Here is a 19,473-nt window from a genome sequence, read left to right on the forward strand (position 1 = left end):
TACTCTTCCTTAGGCAACCACTTAGGGTTGCACGGGAGGATGGGATCCCTGGGCTAGACAGAGTTTTGATCTGGCCCCATGTGGATGCTCCTGTGCGTGGTTTTGAAAAGGACGCATCCAGTGAAAGCCGCTTTTAACTTCTGTAGATCTATGATAACCTCTTCCAAGAAGTAAAAGTAAGGAAAAAATCAGATGCAAATTTTATGGAAGCAATTAATTTGATTTGCCAAATCAATCAAGCAATCTACCATTGTTAAGCTTTAGTGGAACCTTACACAGAGGTACTGAAAAGATGAATGAAATCATGGTAGGTCTCTTATTCTAGACCAGTACGTGACCAGGTTGTGCAGTCATGGGGAAAAATATTGTTATCGATTCTTAGGAATTTTAACATTTGATGGTTTTTCATCAAGCCATTTGAAGTTTTAGTAAAAGCTTCATAAGAGAAATAAATAAGAATGGCTGAAATTCTCTTGAAAAAAGCTGGTGCGTGTATTTGCATATACTATATTTAGCATCATTACTTAAAAGCTACTTTTGCTCTAAAAAGATCAGTTAATTTAAGAGGTTTTGTTACTGATTTTGGCATGGGTAATGTAACTGTAAGATCACACATCAGATGGTTATGCAGAAGGCACACCCACCCAGACTGAATAAGCGCAGAATAAGATGCATCAGTAATGATACTCCTCTGCTATGCTCATCCTGCAAAACACTCGCTTTCTCTGTGCAGAACATTTTATTCTCTGAAATCTGAGCTCGCCTCTTGTATTCAATGTTGACTGCTGTTGAGAAATCATACAAAAGTCACTTAGCACTCGTGATTTACTAGTATTTGCCATTTCATTGTGATGTTTTTGTTCCTTCAAGAGGAAAAAAATTCTCTTGTAAAAGGATACTTTTCTTCTTATAAACAACATTTTGTCTTTCTGAAGCCTTTTCCTCTTTAAGCTGTGACTAAATTCCTTGGTTTAATTCCGTCTTCTCTAATACTGTTTGAATAATTTGTGAATGTATTCAAAAAACTAGTTTGTTTAGTTATTAAATAACCGATACAGAAATCTCCAGTTACCCAGGTGGTGTAGTCGGTCTAGGGTGGTGATCATCACCAAAATGATGTGACTGCATTTGTAAATTATTTAATCTATTTTTCTGTTCAGTATTCTTTTTCATTGATTGGATAGGGTTTTAAATCTATGAATCCAGCGACCGATGGCACCAAACAGCACAAGTCAGCGTGTCCAAGCTTTGCCTGCTTGGGTACCACGGGAGCGATGAGTGCACAGTAGGTGCTCTCTGCTGCGCACCAGGCTGCCAACGCAGGAGGACACATCAGCTCAGCGCCTGGCTTGCCAGCACCTCTGTGCAAGAGTGTGCTGGTTCAGACTCTCAGAACAAACTGAGGCAGGTACTCCATGCTTATGCTGTGTTTAGGTGTCTGCCCAAGTTGCTTGATAAACTTCCTTTCTTTAATCTTTAGTGGCCGGCATGAGTTTTATCAGGAAAAAAAGCTGGAATGAAGGACTAAGGAAGGACTAGTGCTTTTTGGTTTTCTCAGAAAGTACATTTACACGAATGGGCACTGCAGTGAAAGGGCAGAGAAAGGCGGGGAGGCTGGGCAAGGTGTACAAACCAAGAAGAACCTGAATTCAAAGAGGATTCAAAATCCATTCCCAAACTGGAGCTTAATCTGAGTAATTGTGAAATCTTCACTGAACTCAGTTTGAACTGAAATAGGGCTGAGAACAGACAGGAAATCTTAATCTTAAGAATGAACTTGGTACATGAAATAAGTTCACTTCTTAGCAACTCTGTTGGTTTGTTTGGTTTTTTTAGCCTTTACTATATATCCTTTCCCAAAGGATAAATTTTACAGTGGAAAAAGTGCAATGGTGTGAAAAACCGTCTAAATAGAAATGCAAGCTGAACATAACAATATATGAGGAGAATAAAAGACAAAGGTTTGGTTCTCTCCAGCAGCTCAAGTATGAGCACATAAGTGAAAATGCTTATGTAGAAGTAGGTCAAAAAAAACAGTGAATGCTTCTCCCCAGGTAGCGTAGTCTGTGAAGAAGAAAGGAGTCCACTGGTTCAGGTAGTACGCAGCTTCTCTTTGTTGTACATGATCAGAGATAGGTCTGCATGATATAAGGTGTGTTGGCTTGGCTTAACACCTAGGTTATGGGAACAGCAGCCTCTTCTGCTAAAACTGCAAGGACTGACCTAGAGCTGTGTCTCACCACGGTGCAGCTGGAGTGTACGTTGTCGGCACCTGTGACTGTGTCCTGCTGGAGTAACATCCCATTGCAGCTTTCTCCTTTACCCATCTTTCCCTTTCCACAAGAGCTTTAGTGTTTCTGTACTACGCTACTTGACATAGCCATCTAACCTGAGCTCTGCCTAAACTACTGTGTTCCTCTATAGAACTTGTTAGAGGACAGTGTAGCGAGGACAAAAGAAATTGCAGCAAAATTTGATTCAAAGCTAATGTGAAAGAATCAAGCTCTTTATTTCTTTCGTTAACTATCATGCAGAAACGGATCTCAGCTGCTCAGCAGTATTAGAGAAGCATCGCGAGTTATTGTCAGCATCACCAAAATGCATTTTCTCACTTTCAACTACAACATTTCAAATGGCAGAATGGTTTGCATTGCGTACCTACAGATTTGGGTGGGTTTTTTTCAAGTCCAAGAGGAGCCTGAATTGGAAGTTTCTGTATTGGCTTAATTCCAGTTCAGGGGAGGTGGGGAAGCAGTGAACACTGGAAATTTCGTCTTGTCTCCTGTTTCCCAGGAATGTGTTTGTGTGGTTTCCATCATGTAAAAATGGCATATTGCTGTCTGATCAGTCAGAGGAGAGAAGTTCGCTTTTATCTCCCGGGGAAGGAATCTTTTTGATGGACGTGTACCAAAGGCACGCGCGCCTTACTTATAGAAGGAGCTTTTGTTTGCAGAATTTTTGTGAGGAAAGCAAATACGTTCAAGCTCCTAGAAACTGTTTGGTCAAGCTTAATTGCATGTAGGTTTTGGCATACAACGTTTAATGGAACATGTTCCTGGTATTTGTGCATCTCTAGTCGCAGGAGAGACTGGGCCCCTTGTAAACTGAAATAAGCAGCAGTGAAAACGGTGGAAGAAGACGAAAACTACTAAACAGTGTGTTTTCTACCTTCACCCATGAGAGTGCTTCAGCCAATTACTTCAGGTTACTTCAGCTCTTGGTACTGTGATTTCTTTGTTAATGCTAATATGTTTAATTATCAAGACTCCCTTCAGTTTCAAAGCTCTAGTGTATTAAGATTAATCTTTACCTGTAAAATATTATATACTCTGCTTTTACTGTAAATGGAGAGGGGTTAGCATCTTCTCAGTTTCTAGTTCCTTGGCCATAGGTGTTCTGCGTGCCACCACTGCCGTCATTCAGAATAGCCTTCTGATAACTCTGCAGTTAATTTGGGATACCCGGTGAAGATGCTTTCTCCCTGTTTTCGTTCTCCATTTCTCAGACGTCTCTGCCAGGTAACTCTCAAAACAAACAGCAATGCCAGGCCAGCCTCAGAGAGTGCACGCTTTGAAGTAGAGGGCAGGTGACGGTTATTAAAGGTTAGTCTTTAATGGTATTACAAAAGGTAGCTGTAGAGGTTTCTATCCATTTGCTTATTAAAGTGTGTTAATGCCTTGATCCTTACATAAAAAAAAAATAATTAGTGGGTAATTATTAGAAAAAATTACCTTATACTTTCCTCAGTGGTGGAGGTTATAGCAGAAATTAGTTTGTAGCGAGGATTTGAAACCGTGTGGCTCTTTTTTAAGTGATGGTCAACACAGCAAGACACAGTGTAAGACAAGAGTATAAGAAAAACTGGGTATAGATGGGCAACTTAAAAGCCTTGTAGAAAAGAGAGGGCAGAAAAAGAAGTTGGCTCATTAAACAAAGCAAGTTGCAGTACATTATAATCTTTGTATTACCTGCAAGAAAATTAATAATTATTTAAGAGAGTAAATACTGTGGTATTGAATTTATTGGATAACTAATTATATGTTTAATTTTTAAGAGAAGTGCTTTTTGGTTTGACTAAAGCTTGCTCATCCTGGTGGTACTCCTTGTCCAGTCTTCAACTTGCAAAGAAGTACTTTGTCAAGGCTCAGTTGTACCCATGAAACACAGGATCTTCTATGCAAGCTAAAATTAGCAAAAAAATAAAAGCCTTTGAAGAAAGCAGAATTTCCAAACAGTTTTTATTTCTGTAAGACGCTCCTGAATCATGAGCATGTTAGTGAACATATTTTTGAGGCAAAAAGGTATGACATGAAAATGAGCGTATTTGAGATTTTTACACACTGTAAATCAGCACAGAATGAATTTAAGTGTGCGTTTATGTATTTTTAAAGGCCTATTTACTTCACATCCAATCTGCTGATTTCTATGATATCAGCATGCACCAATGCTAAAATTTCAATGTCACTGCTTAAAAAGAGAAGTGAATTGGGAGTGCTTTTGACAGGATGTTTATTTTTTTTTTTTGTCGTTGCAAAGAATGATACTTCTATGCTTTTAACTTATTATTCTTTTCCTGGTGGGTTTCCTTTATGAAGCATTGCTGGTTTTTGTTGGTAACTTTACTATACAAAAAAGTTCAATATATTCACCTGTGTGTACCTATCCTGTGTCTCTTAGAGTTTTTCCTTCAGGCACTTAAGTAATAACTAGTTACTTTTAATAATAGTTCAAATAATTGCATACCTGACATTCTGTCCAGAGTTCGTGCAACAGTTCCGGATTTCTTTCCCTAGCAAAAGCTTCCACAGATTCTTTCCTACCTGAAAAAATTTTGGGGTGCATACTTTTACGTGTACTCAATGTGCTGCTTTCTAAGCAAAGAGCTTTAAATGCGATGTGTCAAGAATACTTCACATTCATCTTCGTTCTCTTTGAGCATTAAATGTCTTACTACTGCAGTGATTCTGAATCAGTGTCTTCCAATAAATTAGCATCAAACAGATGGCTGATTTGTTATATCATGCGCCGTTTCTCATAGTACTGATTTATGTTATTAAAGATGAGGCTTGCATAACTTACACTGCAGTATAAGCTATTTTTGAGTATCTTAGAAAACTTTTACAGAGTGCTACTTTGCCATAAATGTATTTCCTTTCCTATGACTGTTGAAGATGAAGATGTTGATCTTGATGAGGACTGTTGCATGTCTTTGTACCTTCACTTGCTAAAAAAACCAACATCTACAACAGTGACTCTTACTAAATTTATTTTTAAATGTATACTGTAGCAGTTTAATTGTGCCACTAACTGCATCTACACTGAAATGTAGAGAAGATATTTTAAGAGCACTCCAGCTATTTTTTCATGGCCTTCTTCACCTATCTAATGCTATGCAGCAAGAAAGTGAAAATATATTGCAAAAAACTTTGTGTTATGTGGATAATGTGGTCAACAGTTTACTATCTGGCAAGCAAATATGATGATCAATGTTATCTCCCATGTATGCTATCTGTGGGTCAAAGGGTGAAGGTATTTCCATCCCATTCTTTTCTCCTGTACTTTATGGTGGTTGCCTTCCTGTCAAGGAGTGTCAAACCTGAGTTTTGCTGCAGTTTGACAACCTATTCCTAACCGTCAGCAGAGACTAATTTATTGTCTCCTCATTGGTTATCCTACTGGTTATTCCTCCATTGGACTGAGTTAACTTCTTGTAGCTCTGTTAGCCTGGAGGTGAAAAGAAGGAGGGGAGACCTTGGAAGTTATTCTGACTCTTACTGTTGCAATGTGCACGTTGGTGATGGGACCTCTGAAGTGGCTTCCTGTGTAATTTTTCCCTAATTGTAATTTGTTTCAGGTAGGCTACACTAGAATTGGGTGTAATCAAGAGGAGAAACATCTGATTAGCTTTAGCGAACTGCCTTTGCATTTCTCATCCTGTCTAGATTATCAGCCTTAATTGGGAGATGATAAGATCTTGGCTTTTCACTGAATTGTAAAACAGTGAATATAGTGACGGCACTGTTGTTGGGATTTCTGAATCAAATAGGGCTAAAAACTTGAGAGAAAAGGGCTGCTTCCATAGACACTCCCAATGTACCAGGTCTGGATTTAGCATTCGCTAATGCAGTGTGCGTACTGTCCCTTATGAAGCTGAGCCTGGTACCAGTCTGGTGCCGTTGACATACTTTGCAGTTTAACCATTAGTTTGATTTAACCTTTGCAATGATTAAATGCAATAATGATCGCCATTCACGGGTGTTTCAAGACACCCTTAGCCTTCAGAAGCTGTGCATTCCTCGATGAGAGTCTCCAGGTTTCTGTTAACCTTATGTGGGTCAAAAAGACTGCCTGGTCTTTGTGTAGAAATGATGAGGATCGTTGGGGAAAGGATTTACAGAATAGCCTCTTCCAGAGCCCAAGTGTTACTTTTGTGTTATCCTGGCTCTGCGGTTTGATTGACTTCTGGAAAGGATAGTTTACAACCACCGTGTGTGTTTTAAGGAGCCTATTTCTCCAGTGCTTCATCTGGCTAGGCAGTTGGTGAAATTCTGCAGATGACTAACTGTAGTTTCCAAGAGTTGGTGCATATAGTATCTTCTTTCTCAGGAGAAGGAAGATTCCTAATTTAGCATTTACTCATGCACTCATTAAAGATGTTGGGAATATTGCCATGGCCTCACTTGGAGCAGAATCGGATCGTTTTGTTCCACTCCCTGCCTGCCTACCACCAGACTTAGTTGTAATAGCTTGTTGGAACGTTTTGGTGGTGTCTTAATTGGTGTATTAAGCTTTCTTTTCCCTCAGTCATCAGTTTTGTGGTACAAATTACATACTTCATGAGTACCAGTGAAAGAGGGGTGTGAGATCATCTATAGTTCCCTGGCTGGGATTGTTTTCCCATATCATTAATTTTGTTCAAGTTTTTATTCTCAGACTCCTCTAACTTTACAGCAGAAACTCTCAAGTGACTAATAGCACATTTGGTTTCAGTAGGTTGGGATGCTCAGAATTGATGTAAATTCTCCAACTTCAGAGGTATATGGTCAGACTAGCTTAACTCCCCCCCCCCCAACCCCCCTCCCCCTTTTTGCCTCCCACACAGACTTTCTAACATTCTGGCAAAGCAAGTATTTGGACTTTTACCCATTCTCTCACTTTGGAGTAAAAAAGCATTCGTTTTTCCAACATTAAAAACTTGGCCAAAAAACCTGGCCCAAAAAGCTTAATGTTTTGAGCAAATGTTTAAAAATATCCTCTGACTTGGCTGCTCTAAGTAGCCTTAAAGCACTGTTGTCCACTGAGGGGGACAAATTTTTTCTCCCCCAAAAAAGCTAATACTCATCCAGTAGTATTGATAGCAACAAATTGAAGTTAGTCATTTCACATGTTACCGAAATTAATCTGAAGCCATAAGGGACTTGAATAAGAATAGTTGCATCTTTAAGGAGCTCTCTTACGTGTGGATGTTGCAGGAGCTGAGGATGGGAGGTGAGAGCTGTAGCAAACGTGGTGAATAATACCAGTTTATCTTAGATCTTGTCTGTTCGCAAAACAAAAGGGCACGTTTTTCCTAAGAGTAGTACACTTTGTGAATTGTACTTGATTTTTGTATCTTTGTTTTTGTTTTAAATTGTGCTGCTGTTTCATGCCATGTCTTCTGGGAGAGATGGTTCACGGGAATACATCCTCTTTCATTCTGTTCTGATAAGGGTGAATACATTAACATTTGACTCTGCATTAATTGAAGCGCTCTTTCCTGGCTCTACATATGCCTTCACAAATGAAGGCAGATCAAGAAAGCATAGGAAATAATTAAGTTCAGTTGTATCTGCTTACCTCACTTCTTTTGGGCATATATGCATCAACCTAAGTTCATAGAGAACTGACTTCAGTAGAGGGAAGTCAGGGTCAATCTATGTTTCATACTTTTGTGCTCTGTGTGATGAGTGATGATGTTGTGCTCTGTGTTGCTAGGGTAACCCGAAGAAACACAGAGAAAACAGGGCAAAATTTCAAAAAGGAAGCATTAAAATTTCTTCAGTGGTTCTTACTTGCTTGTGAAATATTTTGCCAAAATATTACTGAGAAAACCCAGTAGTCCTTTAAAGTTTTTATTCCAAATGTAGAGACTAAACTAAATGATGCACTCCTGCAGTAGTGATTTATTTCTACTTAAGAACAAATTCCAATATCACTTTAACTTGCTTCCAAGATCGTTATCATGGAATAAATTGCACTTACCTTGTACCTCCGTTCCGTCATCTTCACTCTGCCCATCTCTATAAATAAATCTAAATTCTTTCCAAAATCTTAGCTCTATGACGCTTTCCCCAAAACTGTGCTTTTAGTAATCCCCCTTTAAACTGCTAAAGCATTTGTTCTTTAATAATATGACAAAAGTTGAGAATTAAACGAGGGGCTGGATAGACGCTGCCCCAGTTCTCTCTCCTCCTGTACAATAGTTTGGCCAGCACTACATTGGAATTGCTCTGGGGGAAAAAACGAGCTATCAGAAATCTGTGCAAGTGACTCCCAAGTGCTGCATATTCCAGGTACCCCCAAAATGGAGGGGGTCTGTCTCCTCTCAGGAGGATCTTTCCACCCTCATGCGTACACCTGACATTATGGGTCTTGGCTCCTCTGCAGAGATAGCGACTGGAGTAGGCTGAAGCCTGGATTACCTCCCTCTTATGGGCCATGGATGGGGCATCTGTAGTTTCTGCTGTTAACTCTTAGGGACTCACCTCTGTGCTGAATTGTTTCCTGTGTATGCGTTATAACAACAGCACCCGAGCAGGTACCTATTTGGACTGGTGAAACTCAATGTTAGCACAGGCGTGAACATAGCAATGCCCGGTATAAGTTACTGTCAGTCATCTTCTTTCTTTATCAGCGGATATGTTTGTTGCCAAATATCCGGTATAAATTATGCAGTATAAACATCAGTTGTTTTTTTAAAATCTTTTTTTTGCACACCATGAGAAATTAAATAAACCTCCTGAAGTCGCCATTGACTGTATAAGCTGTGGTAAACTGTTTTGCTTATACATAAGGCACTTGTACATCACCACCTGTTAGCCTGACACAAAAATAACAAAGAATTACAATTACCAAATCTTTCTCTGGGCATGGACCAAGGGAGGAGATTGAATGCAGGCGGGTGAGGTTTTTTTTTTTTCCTCCTCTCTGATTATAGAGGCTATAAAAATATCTCTGTCTCTCCGAGCAAGCGAAGTTGTATAACCTGCCAAATCCTGGCTCTTCCCAAGGGACCACCTCTGAATGCTTTATCCAAAATGAACGATTGTATTAATCCTGGGGGTTGAGGGTAAGAGAGTGCACGCAGGCAGTTGCTATGGAGTAGTTGGTAGATGGAAAATGTTTTACCCTACCTTACCTTGCAGTAACTTGTTTATCCATACCCGGAGTTGGTGTAGAGGTGTCTGAACGATACTTCAGAGGGAATAGATGAGTCAGTATTGAGGGCTATTCTACAAAATTACCTCTGGTATCTGTGTGTGGGGAGAAGGGATGTTGAAATACTTTAGTTAGATGTAAGAGTGGGAGTAAAAAGGACAACGATTTTGGAAAGATTTAATTTAATAATGGCGAAGAGGCATCAGGCAATAGAGAAAGTGGATTTCAGTATTGTCTTGAAAAAATGCTAACACTGAGTTGCCATGGTTGCTGCAGCTTAGCTGAAGCAAATAATATACTTTATACAGAAGAATATTCTTGTAAAATGCTGTTGTACCAATTCCATGCTAATTACCAGCTGCACCTTCGTGTGTTTTTGTATATATTTCTAAAAACTTACAGGATCACACTTAATTGCCTGTTTTGATACTTATTTTTCAGAGTGACCCCCAGATATACCAGCTGTTCCTTTTGGAAAGAATGCTAGCACAAGTGTGTGTTCCCCATATGGATTTCTCTTCAAATTAATTACAAAATTTACACAAGATGGTCCAGTTTGGTGGAGGGGTAATGAAGGGAAAGGATCTTCAAAACTGAATGCAAGAGAAGTTAACGTAGATGACGATCAACAGGATAAGCTCAAGTTGGTTGATTTTTGGGAGGGGGAAGTGTAAAATCTCAATACTTATAGAAAGAGCAAGGAAGAAAAAAAGGTAGAAGCGGTAATAATTACTTGTTTGGGTTTTGTTGGTTGGTTGGTTTGTTTGTTTGTTTTTAATTTTTACTTTACAGGTATACCTTCTGCCCTACACTATCCTAAAAATTAGTTTTCTCTTTGGAAGAACGTGTAGATTAGACTGAGATATGAGGAAGCTGGCAGAGGTTGGACCACCCAGGGAGGGGTCGGAAAAGAGCGTGAGGAAATGGAGAATTTGAGTGTCCGGTGACTTGCCGGGGCTGATGCACATTTCTAGAAGTGCCTGTTTTTGTTTTGATAAGGGATTTAAGAATAGCGTGGAAGCATAATGGGCGAGATCAGCAGGGAAGCGCCATGTTCAAGAGGCAGTATGAAAGGATGGGCTCTGAGGCGGTGGACGGAGACGCGTTCCCACGGCGGGTGTTGGCCAGCTGCGTTCCCTCTCCGCCTTTCCCCTCTTGGGCATCTCCTCTCCACCCCTCAGCCCCTTCGTTAGTAGGCGAGGCCGAGTGGTGGGGACAGCCTGCTTGGTCATCATGGCCCACAGAGCTCCTTGCTGGTGGTTTTGTAGGGGTATGGAGAAATTCTTTCTGCATAATTTTATACCTGACTCTCTGTGCTGTAACGGTGTAAGTGGCACTGGGTCTGGTGGATGTGTTGCTATGGAAAACACATGTGCTTTTTATAGTCAAATAGAAAGGTGCGTTTCCAAAAGCTGTTATTGAACGCTGCGGCCATAACCTAACTGTTTTATTTCCATTCGTCTCGGCAGCAAACTGTGACTGTCAGGGTTGAATATCGGTTCGCTAAGAATCCGAGTGCTGGAGGAACGTCCTCATGTTTCTGTACCCATGCGGCAGCCCCGTCTTTCACTGGAGCCTTTCTATTCTCAGCAGCACGTGGGAATTCGGTGAGATCCGATAACGGCAATATTAATAGCAGTTGAGTAGGTGGCCAAAGAGGTTGAAATTTAGCACAAGCTTGCTACTAGTTGGACAGCCAGCGTTCGTCTCCTGCGGAGCATACTTTGGCGGGGGTGGAGAATCCTTGAAACTCTCTGACATCCTCCTCAGAAGCGTAAGTGAAGCTGGTGGGTGTCGGGCTATAGCACCTGGAGCTCGGCGAGGAGCTCGGGGGCAGGCTTGTTCTGCAGCCTGCTGATCTGCTCCGGCTACCAGTTCAGGGCATGGCTCTTCCAAGTCCTTCAAAGGGCATCTGGGAGGTGGAACTGCTACCTTGGTGGATGGAAGTTCAAAGGGAGAGCACTGATACTTCTTTTTAAACAGAAATCTGTTCAAGTCCTGTGTTCGTGACATCTGTAATGCAGAGGAAGGCATGGAAAACAGATAGCTTTGGCAGCTGTTGGGATTTCTGGTGTATTCGTCACCAAGGGAAGGGTTTGGCACTGGGCAGGGTGCATTTGTCACTGGCACATTCCTTTCTATCAGTGGGAGTGTCTCTGTCACTTCTTTCTCCCCGTAAATGGATTCGGATTTGTCTTATCTCTTTGGATATGACCACGTGGACTCTTCTAGGCAGATAACTCTCATTTAGGGGAGGGGGATTTTCTCTCATCTAGCTTCTTTTTTTTTTCTTTTTTTTTTAAATTGTAGATTGATATCTATACTGTAAATATGTTTCTATAGAAGAAACAGACCACACTTGTCAGCCGTGCTTTCTGGATGAGATGCTGTAAATTAATCTTCCAGAATTTTCCTCTGACTTCTTGATATCTTGGATTTGGTCTTGAGCTCCATGTTGATGTTATCGCTGGAAAATAACTAAGCAGAGTGTCAAAGCAGATTTGACATAATGAATTGATAGTTTCTGAAACTTAATATATATTAGGATGTGGGGGAACCAAAACATTTAATGTGTTAGGAAAAAAAAATCCAAACTATAGGGTATATTTCTTAAAAGTCTTGAAATAAGCCAATCTAAACATAGCAACTTTAAAATGCACTACTCTTTTGTGAGGAGTCACTGGAGAAGTGTATATGTACATGTGAGCATTGCCAATGGATATATTTTATAATTGATAAAGTCTAGTTTATGATTTCTTGAAGTACTATGCTACTGCTAGCTACTGTAAGATACATGACTGTCTTGTACCATATGTTTTTTATTTTTAAAGTACCTCAAACTTCATTAAAATAATACAAGCAAGCATTTCTCACTCCTGGGAGTGAAGCATCAGTAGATGAAGGGGAAGCGCAGAGCACCTCTGGCTGGAGTTTTATCCCCCGGGGACTCTTATGGTACCTGGCATGTGGAGCAGGGTCCTCCTCCTCCGAGCCCCCTGCCCGCTCCCCTGCGGCAACACGTTGCCTCTGCCGCGGTGCTGACACAGTCGCTTGTACGAGCATGCTATAGGGCAGACGAGCGAGTTAATTTGCGGGTTGAAAAATGCAGATCAGGAAAAACCGAAACAAAGCGACAGGCAGAGCCCTCTGGTCCTGATGCAGAACGTGGAACCGCAGCGTGATTCAGAGCCGTGTTGGCATAACCACGGGGGCAGCAAACAGGAGCGGCTGGAAGGGAAAGGGAGACCAGGAAATCCTTAAACTAGAGCTGCTGCCAGAGCCTTTGTATTGTCGGGCTAGGGCCTTGGTGAATAATTTTGCTATTTAACCTTGAGCAAACAGCAGAGCCAAGACTAAATTCCTTGAGCTGCAACTCAGCCCGCTGATCGGCCGTGTCACTTTGCTTTATTCTTGTAGAGTGGTCCTCATTAGAGAAACATCCGTCGGTCTGTGCTGGCTGGGTGTAAGTGATGTCTGTGAATATGCATTGGATTCAAACGTAACAGCGGTATTTGGTCTCTAAGTGTGTCACCTACTAGCAAGTGAGAGCTATTTCTGTCCCATTTGTATTTTTTTCTGTTTGCTAAAGGATTGACGTAGATGAGATGACTTACACAGAAGGTAGTATTTCTCCACAGATGGTTATTTCACATCTTTTTGCATCAGTGTTCAGTCTGGAATTCATAATTATCATAATAACTCCACATATTGTTATCTCGTGGCCTTTAGACTTCCATGCCATGTTTAGATATTATCCAGGATGGCTAATCTTGAAGTTGTACGTAAGCTGTTATTGAAACCACTGCCAACAATTAAAGCTCATGCTTTGTGAACTGAAGTTGTACTTTTAAAATTCTGACGATTTTGAGTTGGGGTTTGATCCTGGGGTTAGATTAGGTAACACAGAGGATCAGAGTTGCCTTTCTTTTAAGCTTAGAATGAATGCTAAAATGCTGAGACTGCAGCAACAGTAGATGAAGTATTTGAAATAAAATTCTTTCTGCAAGATGTTAACCACTCTCCTTAGCAACTTCCTTTGTTTACTTCAGACATCTTTAGAGAAGTTGCATTGTTAGTGAAAGGAGATACAAAATCTTCTGGGAAAACTGAAATGACACCAAGTGGTTTGGTAAGCGGTGTTGCATCGTCATTTGGACAGGAACCCCCTTCTTTGAGCAGATTGTTTTTAAGGTGCAGCCTTGGCTGCGCCCTCCTGAGCACAGCAGCAGCCTGCTCATAACTTTCAGCGTAATGGAATTCATTTATTCAAGCCAGAAATTAGGTTACACAGAATAGTATTTTCATAAAGAATACAGTCTGCATCAACTGGGCTCTGTGCTGATTTTGGATGAAAACATCAAAAAGCAGACTTATTTCACAGTTGCCCAGTGTAGGATTGGTGTTTATTTGCATTGATGAAGATACTTCACCAAGTGGGTTACCCCTTCAATTCCTAAAATAGCTTTCGGAGGACAAATGTCTCTACAAGCGATGCTGTGTGTACGCTTCGATTCTATACACTTATGTTCAAATTAAGGTTATAATTGTCCAGGAGTGTTTAAAAAGCTTAAAGGCTACATTGCTGAAGGTCTTGCACTCCCTCTTCTAACTGATTTCTTCAAATACAGTGTGAGAAACCCAGTGTTTCAACCCTGTATGTTTAGAGCCAGATTGAAGAAGGGGAGCGGAGGCGGGAGCAGGAGCTTGCTGTTGGGTGGCAACAGGTTGTCAGAGAAGGTAGGATCGTGCCTCCTCTCACAACAGTGAAGAACTTGCTACGCTTGAGGCTGGTGCCTGCCTTTTGTCCCCTGCTACGAACTGTAGTTGTTCAGAGCTATACACAAGACCCCAGTTGAATTCTTTGCATAGTACTGCATAGTATTTACATTTTGATAACGCTTTATGAAGCTGAACTTCTGTGTAATGTAATTATTTCATTTTGTGTTTTCATTTTTTGCAGCAAGTTAATCTTGCCTTTTTTTTATTTTATTTTGATGCTCACAGGAGAAAGACATTCCTCTTAAAAGCTCTTCAGTTTGTATTGCACTATTATCCAATAGATATTTGCCCAGCTATTCTAAATGCAATATACTGGGCAATGGCTTGTGTATGTAAGGTCAGCTGTGCATTTTTGAGCTTGGACAGGTTGTGCTTATAAAAGGCTCTTATTTCACTTGGCAAACGATAACGAGTGAATCCAAACTGCATCTTCTACAAGTTGCATGCGTCAGAGGAGAAGAAACCGTGAAGTTTGCAGGTGACAAATTACTTTTAAGGCCTTCCAGTAAGATAACAGCATTGCTTCTTTATTCAGGATTTTGTTTTGGCAAAAAATCATCCAGAATCCTCCTTATTTGCCTTACTTCAGGACCATCAAAGAATTAATATATGCCTATATAAATGAGGAACTGATTGCTCTAGATCAGCAGGGATTTTCTTTTTTTTTTTCTTCTTCTTTTCTTCTGGTCAGACTACATCTATCATCAAGCATGGCTTAAAAGTTTAAAGACCAATAGGTGTAGTTAAGAGAAAGAGAGTAGCAGTACAAGTGAAGAAACCTTGCTCACAAAGAGTAAGCAACTTGTCCGTTTGCTTCCGTTGTTAGCTGAGCAAACATGCGAATGGAGCACGGTCTGTTGTTCGAGTGTGTGAAGTATTTCCCTGCCAGCATTTTGGGTCTCAACTATGCTCGTTAGTTTACATGAATGTCTTAAGTTTTGTGTTGTTTATAGCCCTAGTACACAGGACTCGTGTATTTATGGTTATTCAAGTGTAGGAAATATGTTAAAATACAAAACCAACGGAATGTTCCTCCTGTTGCAAATGATTGACCTAAGTGATCCCAGAGAACTCAGGGAAAGCAGAAGTGAACACCATCATGTTCAGTGATGTGGCTTTGCTCTACGTGAGTGTTGGCAACCTCTTGGTTACAGGCTCCAGTGGACTAAAGGCAGCGTTTTTCACTGCTTGCTAGACTGCTGAAGTTTGGAAGCAAAATTTAAGGCATCCTTAGCAAGGGGATGCCTGGCCTCTGCTTGTATAATTGCCAATAACGGAAGAAATTCTGCCCTAATGAAAGGCTGTTAGACCTTGAAGCTGAAGAATGTAAACCTTTAAAGCGCTGTCTGTCAGATGCGGGAAGCATAATGCTGAAACACACCACTACAAGAATAACTTTCCGTCTTGTGCTTGGGAAAGCAACCTGTCTCTAGTCAGCACATTAGGTCATGGCCGAGGTGTGTCCTGCAGCATGGACATTGGAAAAGAAATCCATGTAGTGAAGAAAAGGAAAACTTTTTCAAAAATAGCCTCCATTGAAAAAAGAACAACAATGTGTTTCAGAAGGGTTGGGGGTTTTTTTGTTTGTTTTTTTTTTTTTTTTTTTTTTTTTTTTTTTTAAAAAGTGTAAATATGTCACATTAAAGGAGAAGGGTTCCTCCTTATCCTTGAGCAAGAGGTCAGTGACTACAAAGCCAGTGGCATCTCTGGCATGTGATATCAAGGAAGCTGCAAGTGGGGATTGCACAGGCTGGATCCATCTCAGGACTTTGTGTTCTTGGCAGCCTGATTTCTTTATGGTGTGGGGGACGGGCAAGGCAATTACAGCCACACCGAGTGGGAACAGGAGCTCTCAAACTAGAAGGAAAGACAAGGAGGAACTGTCTGTGTTCCTGCCAGTTGTCACATTGCTTTGAATATTGTATTTCCGTGAAGAGTGTCTTCTACCTTGACCAGGCCCTGTCATCATTTTGCGACCTCATAACTGTCCCCTGAATGGTTTATTTTCCCTGCAACCTGTGACTAACTTGCTCCTAGGTGGCCAGAAACAGGATAGGTGCCCTGATACATCATTGGCCTGACTGGTTACAGGGCTCTGTGTAGGTCTTTCTGCCACCTTATGTTAATTCATGGCATTTTTTGTTTGAACCCTTTCACTGTGCTGTGTGGTGAAGCTTGCCGCCGAGCCACCCCAAACCAACACCGTCTGGGGCAGGTGAAAAGTTATTTTAAGTGTATTTAAGCCATCTGCCCTTCCATAACCGGGAGTGTTGTGCAGCTGCCGTCTGCAGTCCAGCTGTGGATATCTACACCTGAGGACTGAGTCCGTGGTACTCCACCTGTGGGAGGCTCCCATCTGAATAGTGTCGTCTCCGTGTTCTTAAAAGAGCAGGAGGAGAAGAGGACCACTGGGAGTGTGCGCTGGTGCCCTTCCGAGGTGTGACACAAACTGGCTACATATTTTTTTGAAAAAAGTTTACTAGTGTTAACTATTGCATATTTATGTACTTTTTTTTTTTCCTTTTACATAAAAGCAAACCAAACTCCTCCTTCCAGCCCTAATATATCTCTATCCGGCTGTCCCAATTTCAGTTGCTCATTTTTTTGGCCTGAAAAATTCTCTCTAGGCTGAAGCATTCTTGGTGTCCAAGGCAAATATTTTAGAAAACATAATACAATCAGGGAAAAAGTAACAATTGAATCTGTTTTCATATGGAACTGAAGGTCTTCCTGGATAATAGACTATATTTCCCAAAGCCATTAACTTGTTTTCCACTTTTATTTTGTTGACAACTAAAAATCTTACCTAATTAAAAAAGCCTAGAGCCTTTCTGAGTACCTCTTAAATCAGAAACTGTAATAGATCAGCTGGTTTCTCGCTTTATGTGTAACGACTGAAATAGTATGGAGTTAGGCCTATGAATTCAAACAGAATCGCTTTTTATTTCTTTTGGAGCAGTCATAGCTGCGTATTTTATACTGGCCTCTAATTGGGCTTGAAACCTTTTAAGTCTTGAATAATGATTAAATTTTAAATCAGATATTTTAAAACTGTTTTGTTTTGTTTTGTTTTTCTCCCTCCCTGCCCTGCTTCAGACCGGAGGAGACTAACAGAAGAGTGAAAAATGTAAGGCATGCTTACTTGAATGCTTTCTGAAATTATTTCACACTAATTCTCATTAAGTATTTCTAAAACACTTCTGTTTATGGCACTACCGTGTTTACCTTATTCTTCAGCTGTTCATTTATCTGACGCAAATTAGTGCCATCTTGTAATGATCTCTATGCAGCTTACTTCCCCAAATAAGTGTAATAATTAGAAACAGTACTTATATCTGCTTACTTGAGATACATAAGCTGCATCGTAACGCTCTTTAATTGGTTTTGATGGAGATCATACTGTAAACGAGATTTTACAATTCATTGTGGAAAAGATGTCTAACAGCATGCTGAGATTCTTTTATACTGGTACATGGTATGAGCAGAAAGTAATTAAGTTTGTATTTGTGGGGGTTTTTTTTGTTTTGCTTTGGTTTTAGGTTTTGATTACATTATACTGGCTTGGGAGAAAAGCTCAAAGTAACCCTCATTATAATGGTCCATACCTCAATCTTAAAGCATTTGAGAAGTTATTAGGACAAGCGTTGACTAAGGTAAGGAATCAAAAAAGAATAGTAAACAAATAGCCTGAATTTTAAAGTGTGCTATACATTGCAGCATCAACTCCAATACAATCTCTTGGGGGTTAAATTTTATTCTTAGTTTGGAGAATATAGTCATTTGTTTTGTTTGTTTTGCTTGCTATCAAAGTCCACGTGAAAGGAATGATTTTTAGCTTACACTGATTCTTCTGCTACCCATATATGATTATTAGGAATCCACCCACTTTTATTGATGCGGTACATTGTGAAAAGCCTTGTCTTGATTCCCTTTGGCTAAAATAAGAGAAATTTAAGACCTTGTGTTGAATCATAGAATGGTTGGAAGGGACCTTTCAGATCATCCAGTCTAACCATCAACCTAACTCCGACAAAAACCATCACTAAACCACATCTCTAAGCACTACGTCTACCTGTCTTTTAAATACCTCCAGGGATGGTGCCTCAACCCCTTCCCTGGGCAGCCTATTCCAAAGCTTAACAACCCTTTCAGTGTAAAAATTTTTTTCCTCATATCCAATCTCCTATCCAAGCTTTTGTCTGTGTCGTTTTTAGGGGTTTGCAGTAGTCTTTGCTAAAGTCCATTTGTGCACTCAAAATGCATTTTAAAAATTTTTGAGCGAAAACCTGCGACTAGCACTTGCACCTTTGATTATTGCAAAAGACCTTTCAAAACTTACTTTCATAGGCGCTGGAAGAGTCCAGTTACCTGAACAGAAGTGGCAGGGATAGTGGGTACGGTGATATTTGGTACGTTGACCGGGGAGAGCCCTTTTCATCTTCAGCTACCCATAAAAGAGACGATTCCTTCGATAGCTTGGACTCTCTTGGTTCAAGATCCTCCACAAGCTTTTCGTCAGATATAACCTTGAAAGGTGGCAGTGAAGGTATGTTTTTTCCTCTTTTAAATCTTTTGTTGACATATGTCTTACGAGTGTGAGAGAAGACAATGTATGGACCTAGTACTTCGGGAAAGGCAGCTCTAGTTTTGCAACTTCTGCAGTTGCATTTTGCTTAAGCAAATATTGACCTTTAACAGTTGGTAGAAACAATGCTCAGAAATTTTCATAGGAAGGGTTGCTGGGACTCTTGTTCTCACAGCCGTGTTACAGTGTGTGTATGTGCGGGGTATTTTCTCGTAGTTCAGGAAGGGAAATTGCTAGAATTCACATCCTGATGGGTTCACCTAAAATTCAACAGTTGCAGAAGGCTCTTGGCTTGTTCCTAGTGTGGATATGTCAAAGCTCTATGCCTTCACTCCATTTGTGAATGTTCAATATTCAATAGGGTTTTTCCCACCTAGGTTAAAAACTGAAGAGTGGTTGTTATTTTTGATAGTTTGTCATGGAAAGAAAGGTAACAAGAACAAAGGTTGTGAAATTGGATGCCTACAGCTGTACCCTAACCTGTGTTTGTCTCACAGTTTTAAAATGCAATGCTAACTTATAGACTAACTCAGAGTTACAAAAATAGTGAACTTTTGGGTTTCGCACCATGAGAATAACAAAATCATTGAGCCAAGGCCACATGGTGCGTTTCTGATCTGAGCAAAGCAGCATGTACCCATGCTACATATGTGATGTACCCTCAGCTTCTACTAGGTGTTAATCTGGTGAGA

General features: G+C 40.5%; 1 protein-coding gene across 16 annotated transcripts in view; it reads left to right on the forward strand.

The window, feature by feature from the left end:
- LMO7 (LIM domain 7) overlaps window positions 1-19,473 on the forward strand; it is a 139,143-nt gene that overhangs the window by 71,676 nt on the left and 47,994 nt on the right. For all 16 annotated transcript variants that reach the window (XM_054209132.1, XM_054209079.1, XM_054209069.1 and 13 more), the window contains 3 exons: window positions 17,293-17,323; window positions 17,736-17,849; window positions 18,544-18,742. In XM_054209132.1, the coding sequence (XP_054065107.1) occupies window positions 17,293-17,323; window positions 17,736-17,849; window positions 18,544-18,742 (344 nt within the window). The remainder of the gene's footprint in view (window positions 1-17,292; window positions 17,324-17,735; window positions 17,850-18,543; window positions 18,743-19,473) is intronic.

This window comes from Rissa tridactyla, chromosome 1 (assembly GCF_028500815.1).
Source record: "Rissa tridactyla isolate bRisTri1 chromosome 1, bRisTri1.patW.cur.20221130, whole genome shotgun sequence".
Taxonomy (NCBI): Eukaryota; Metazoa; Chordata; class Aves; order Charadriiformes; family Laridae; genus Rissa; species Rissa tridactyla.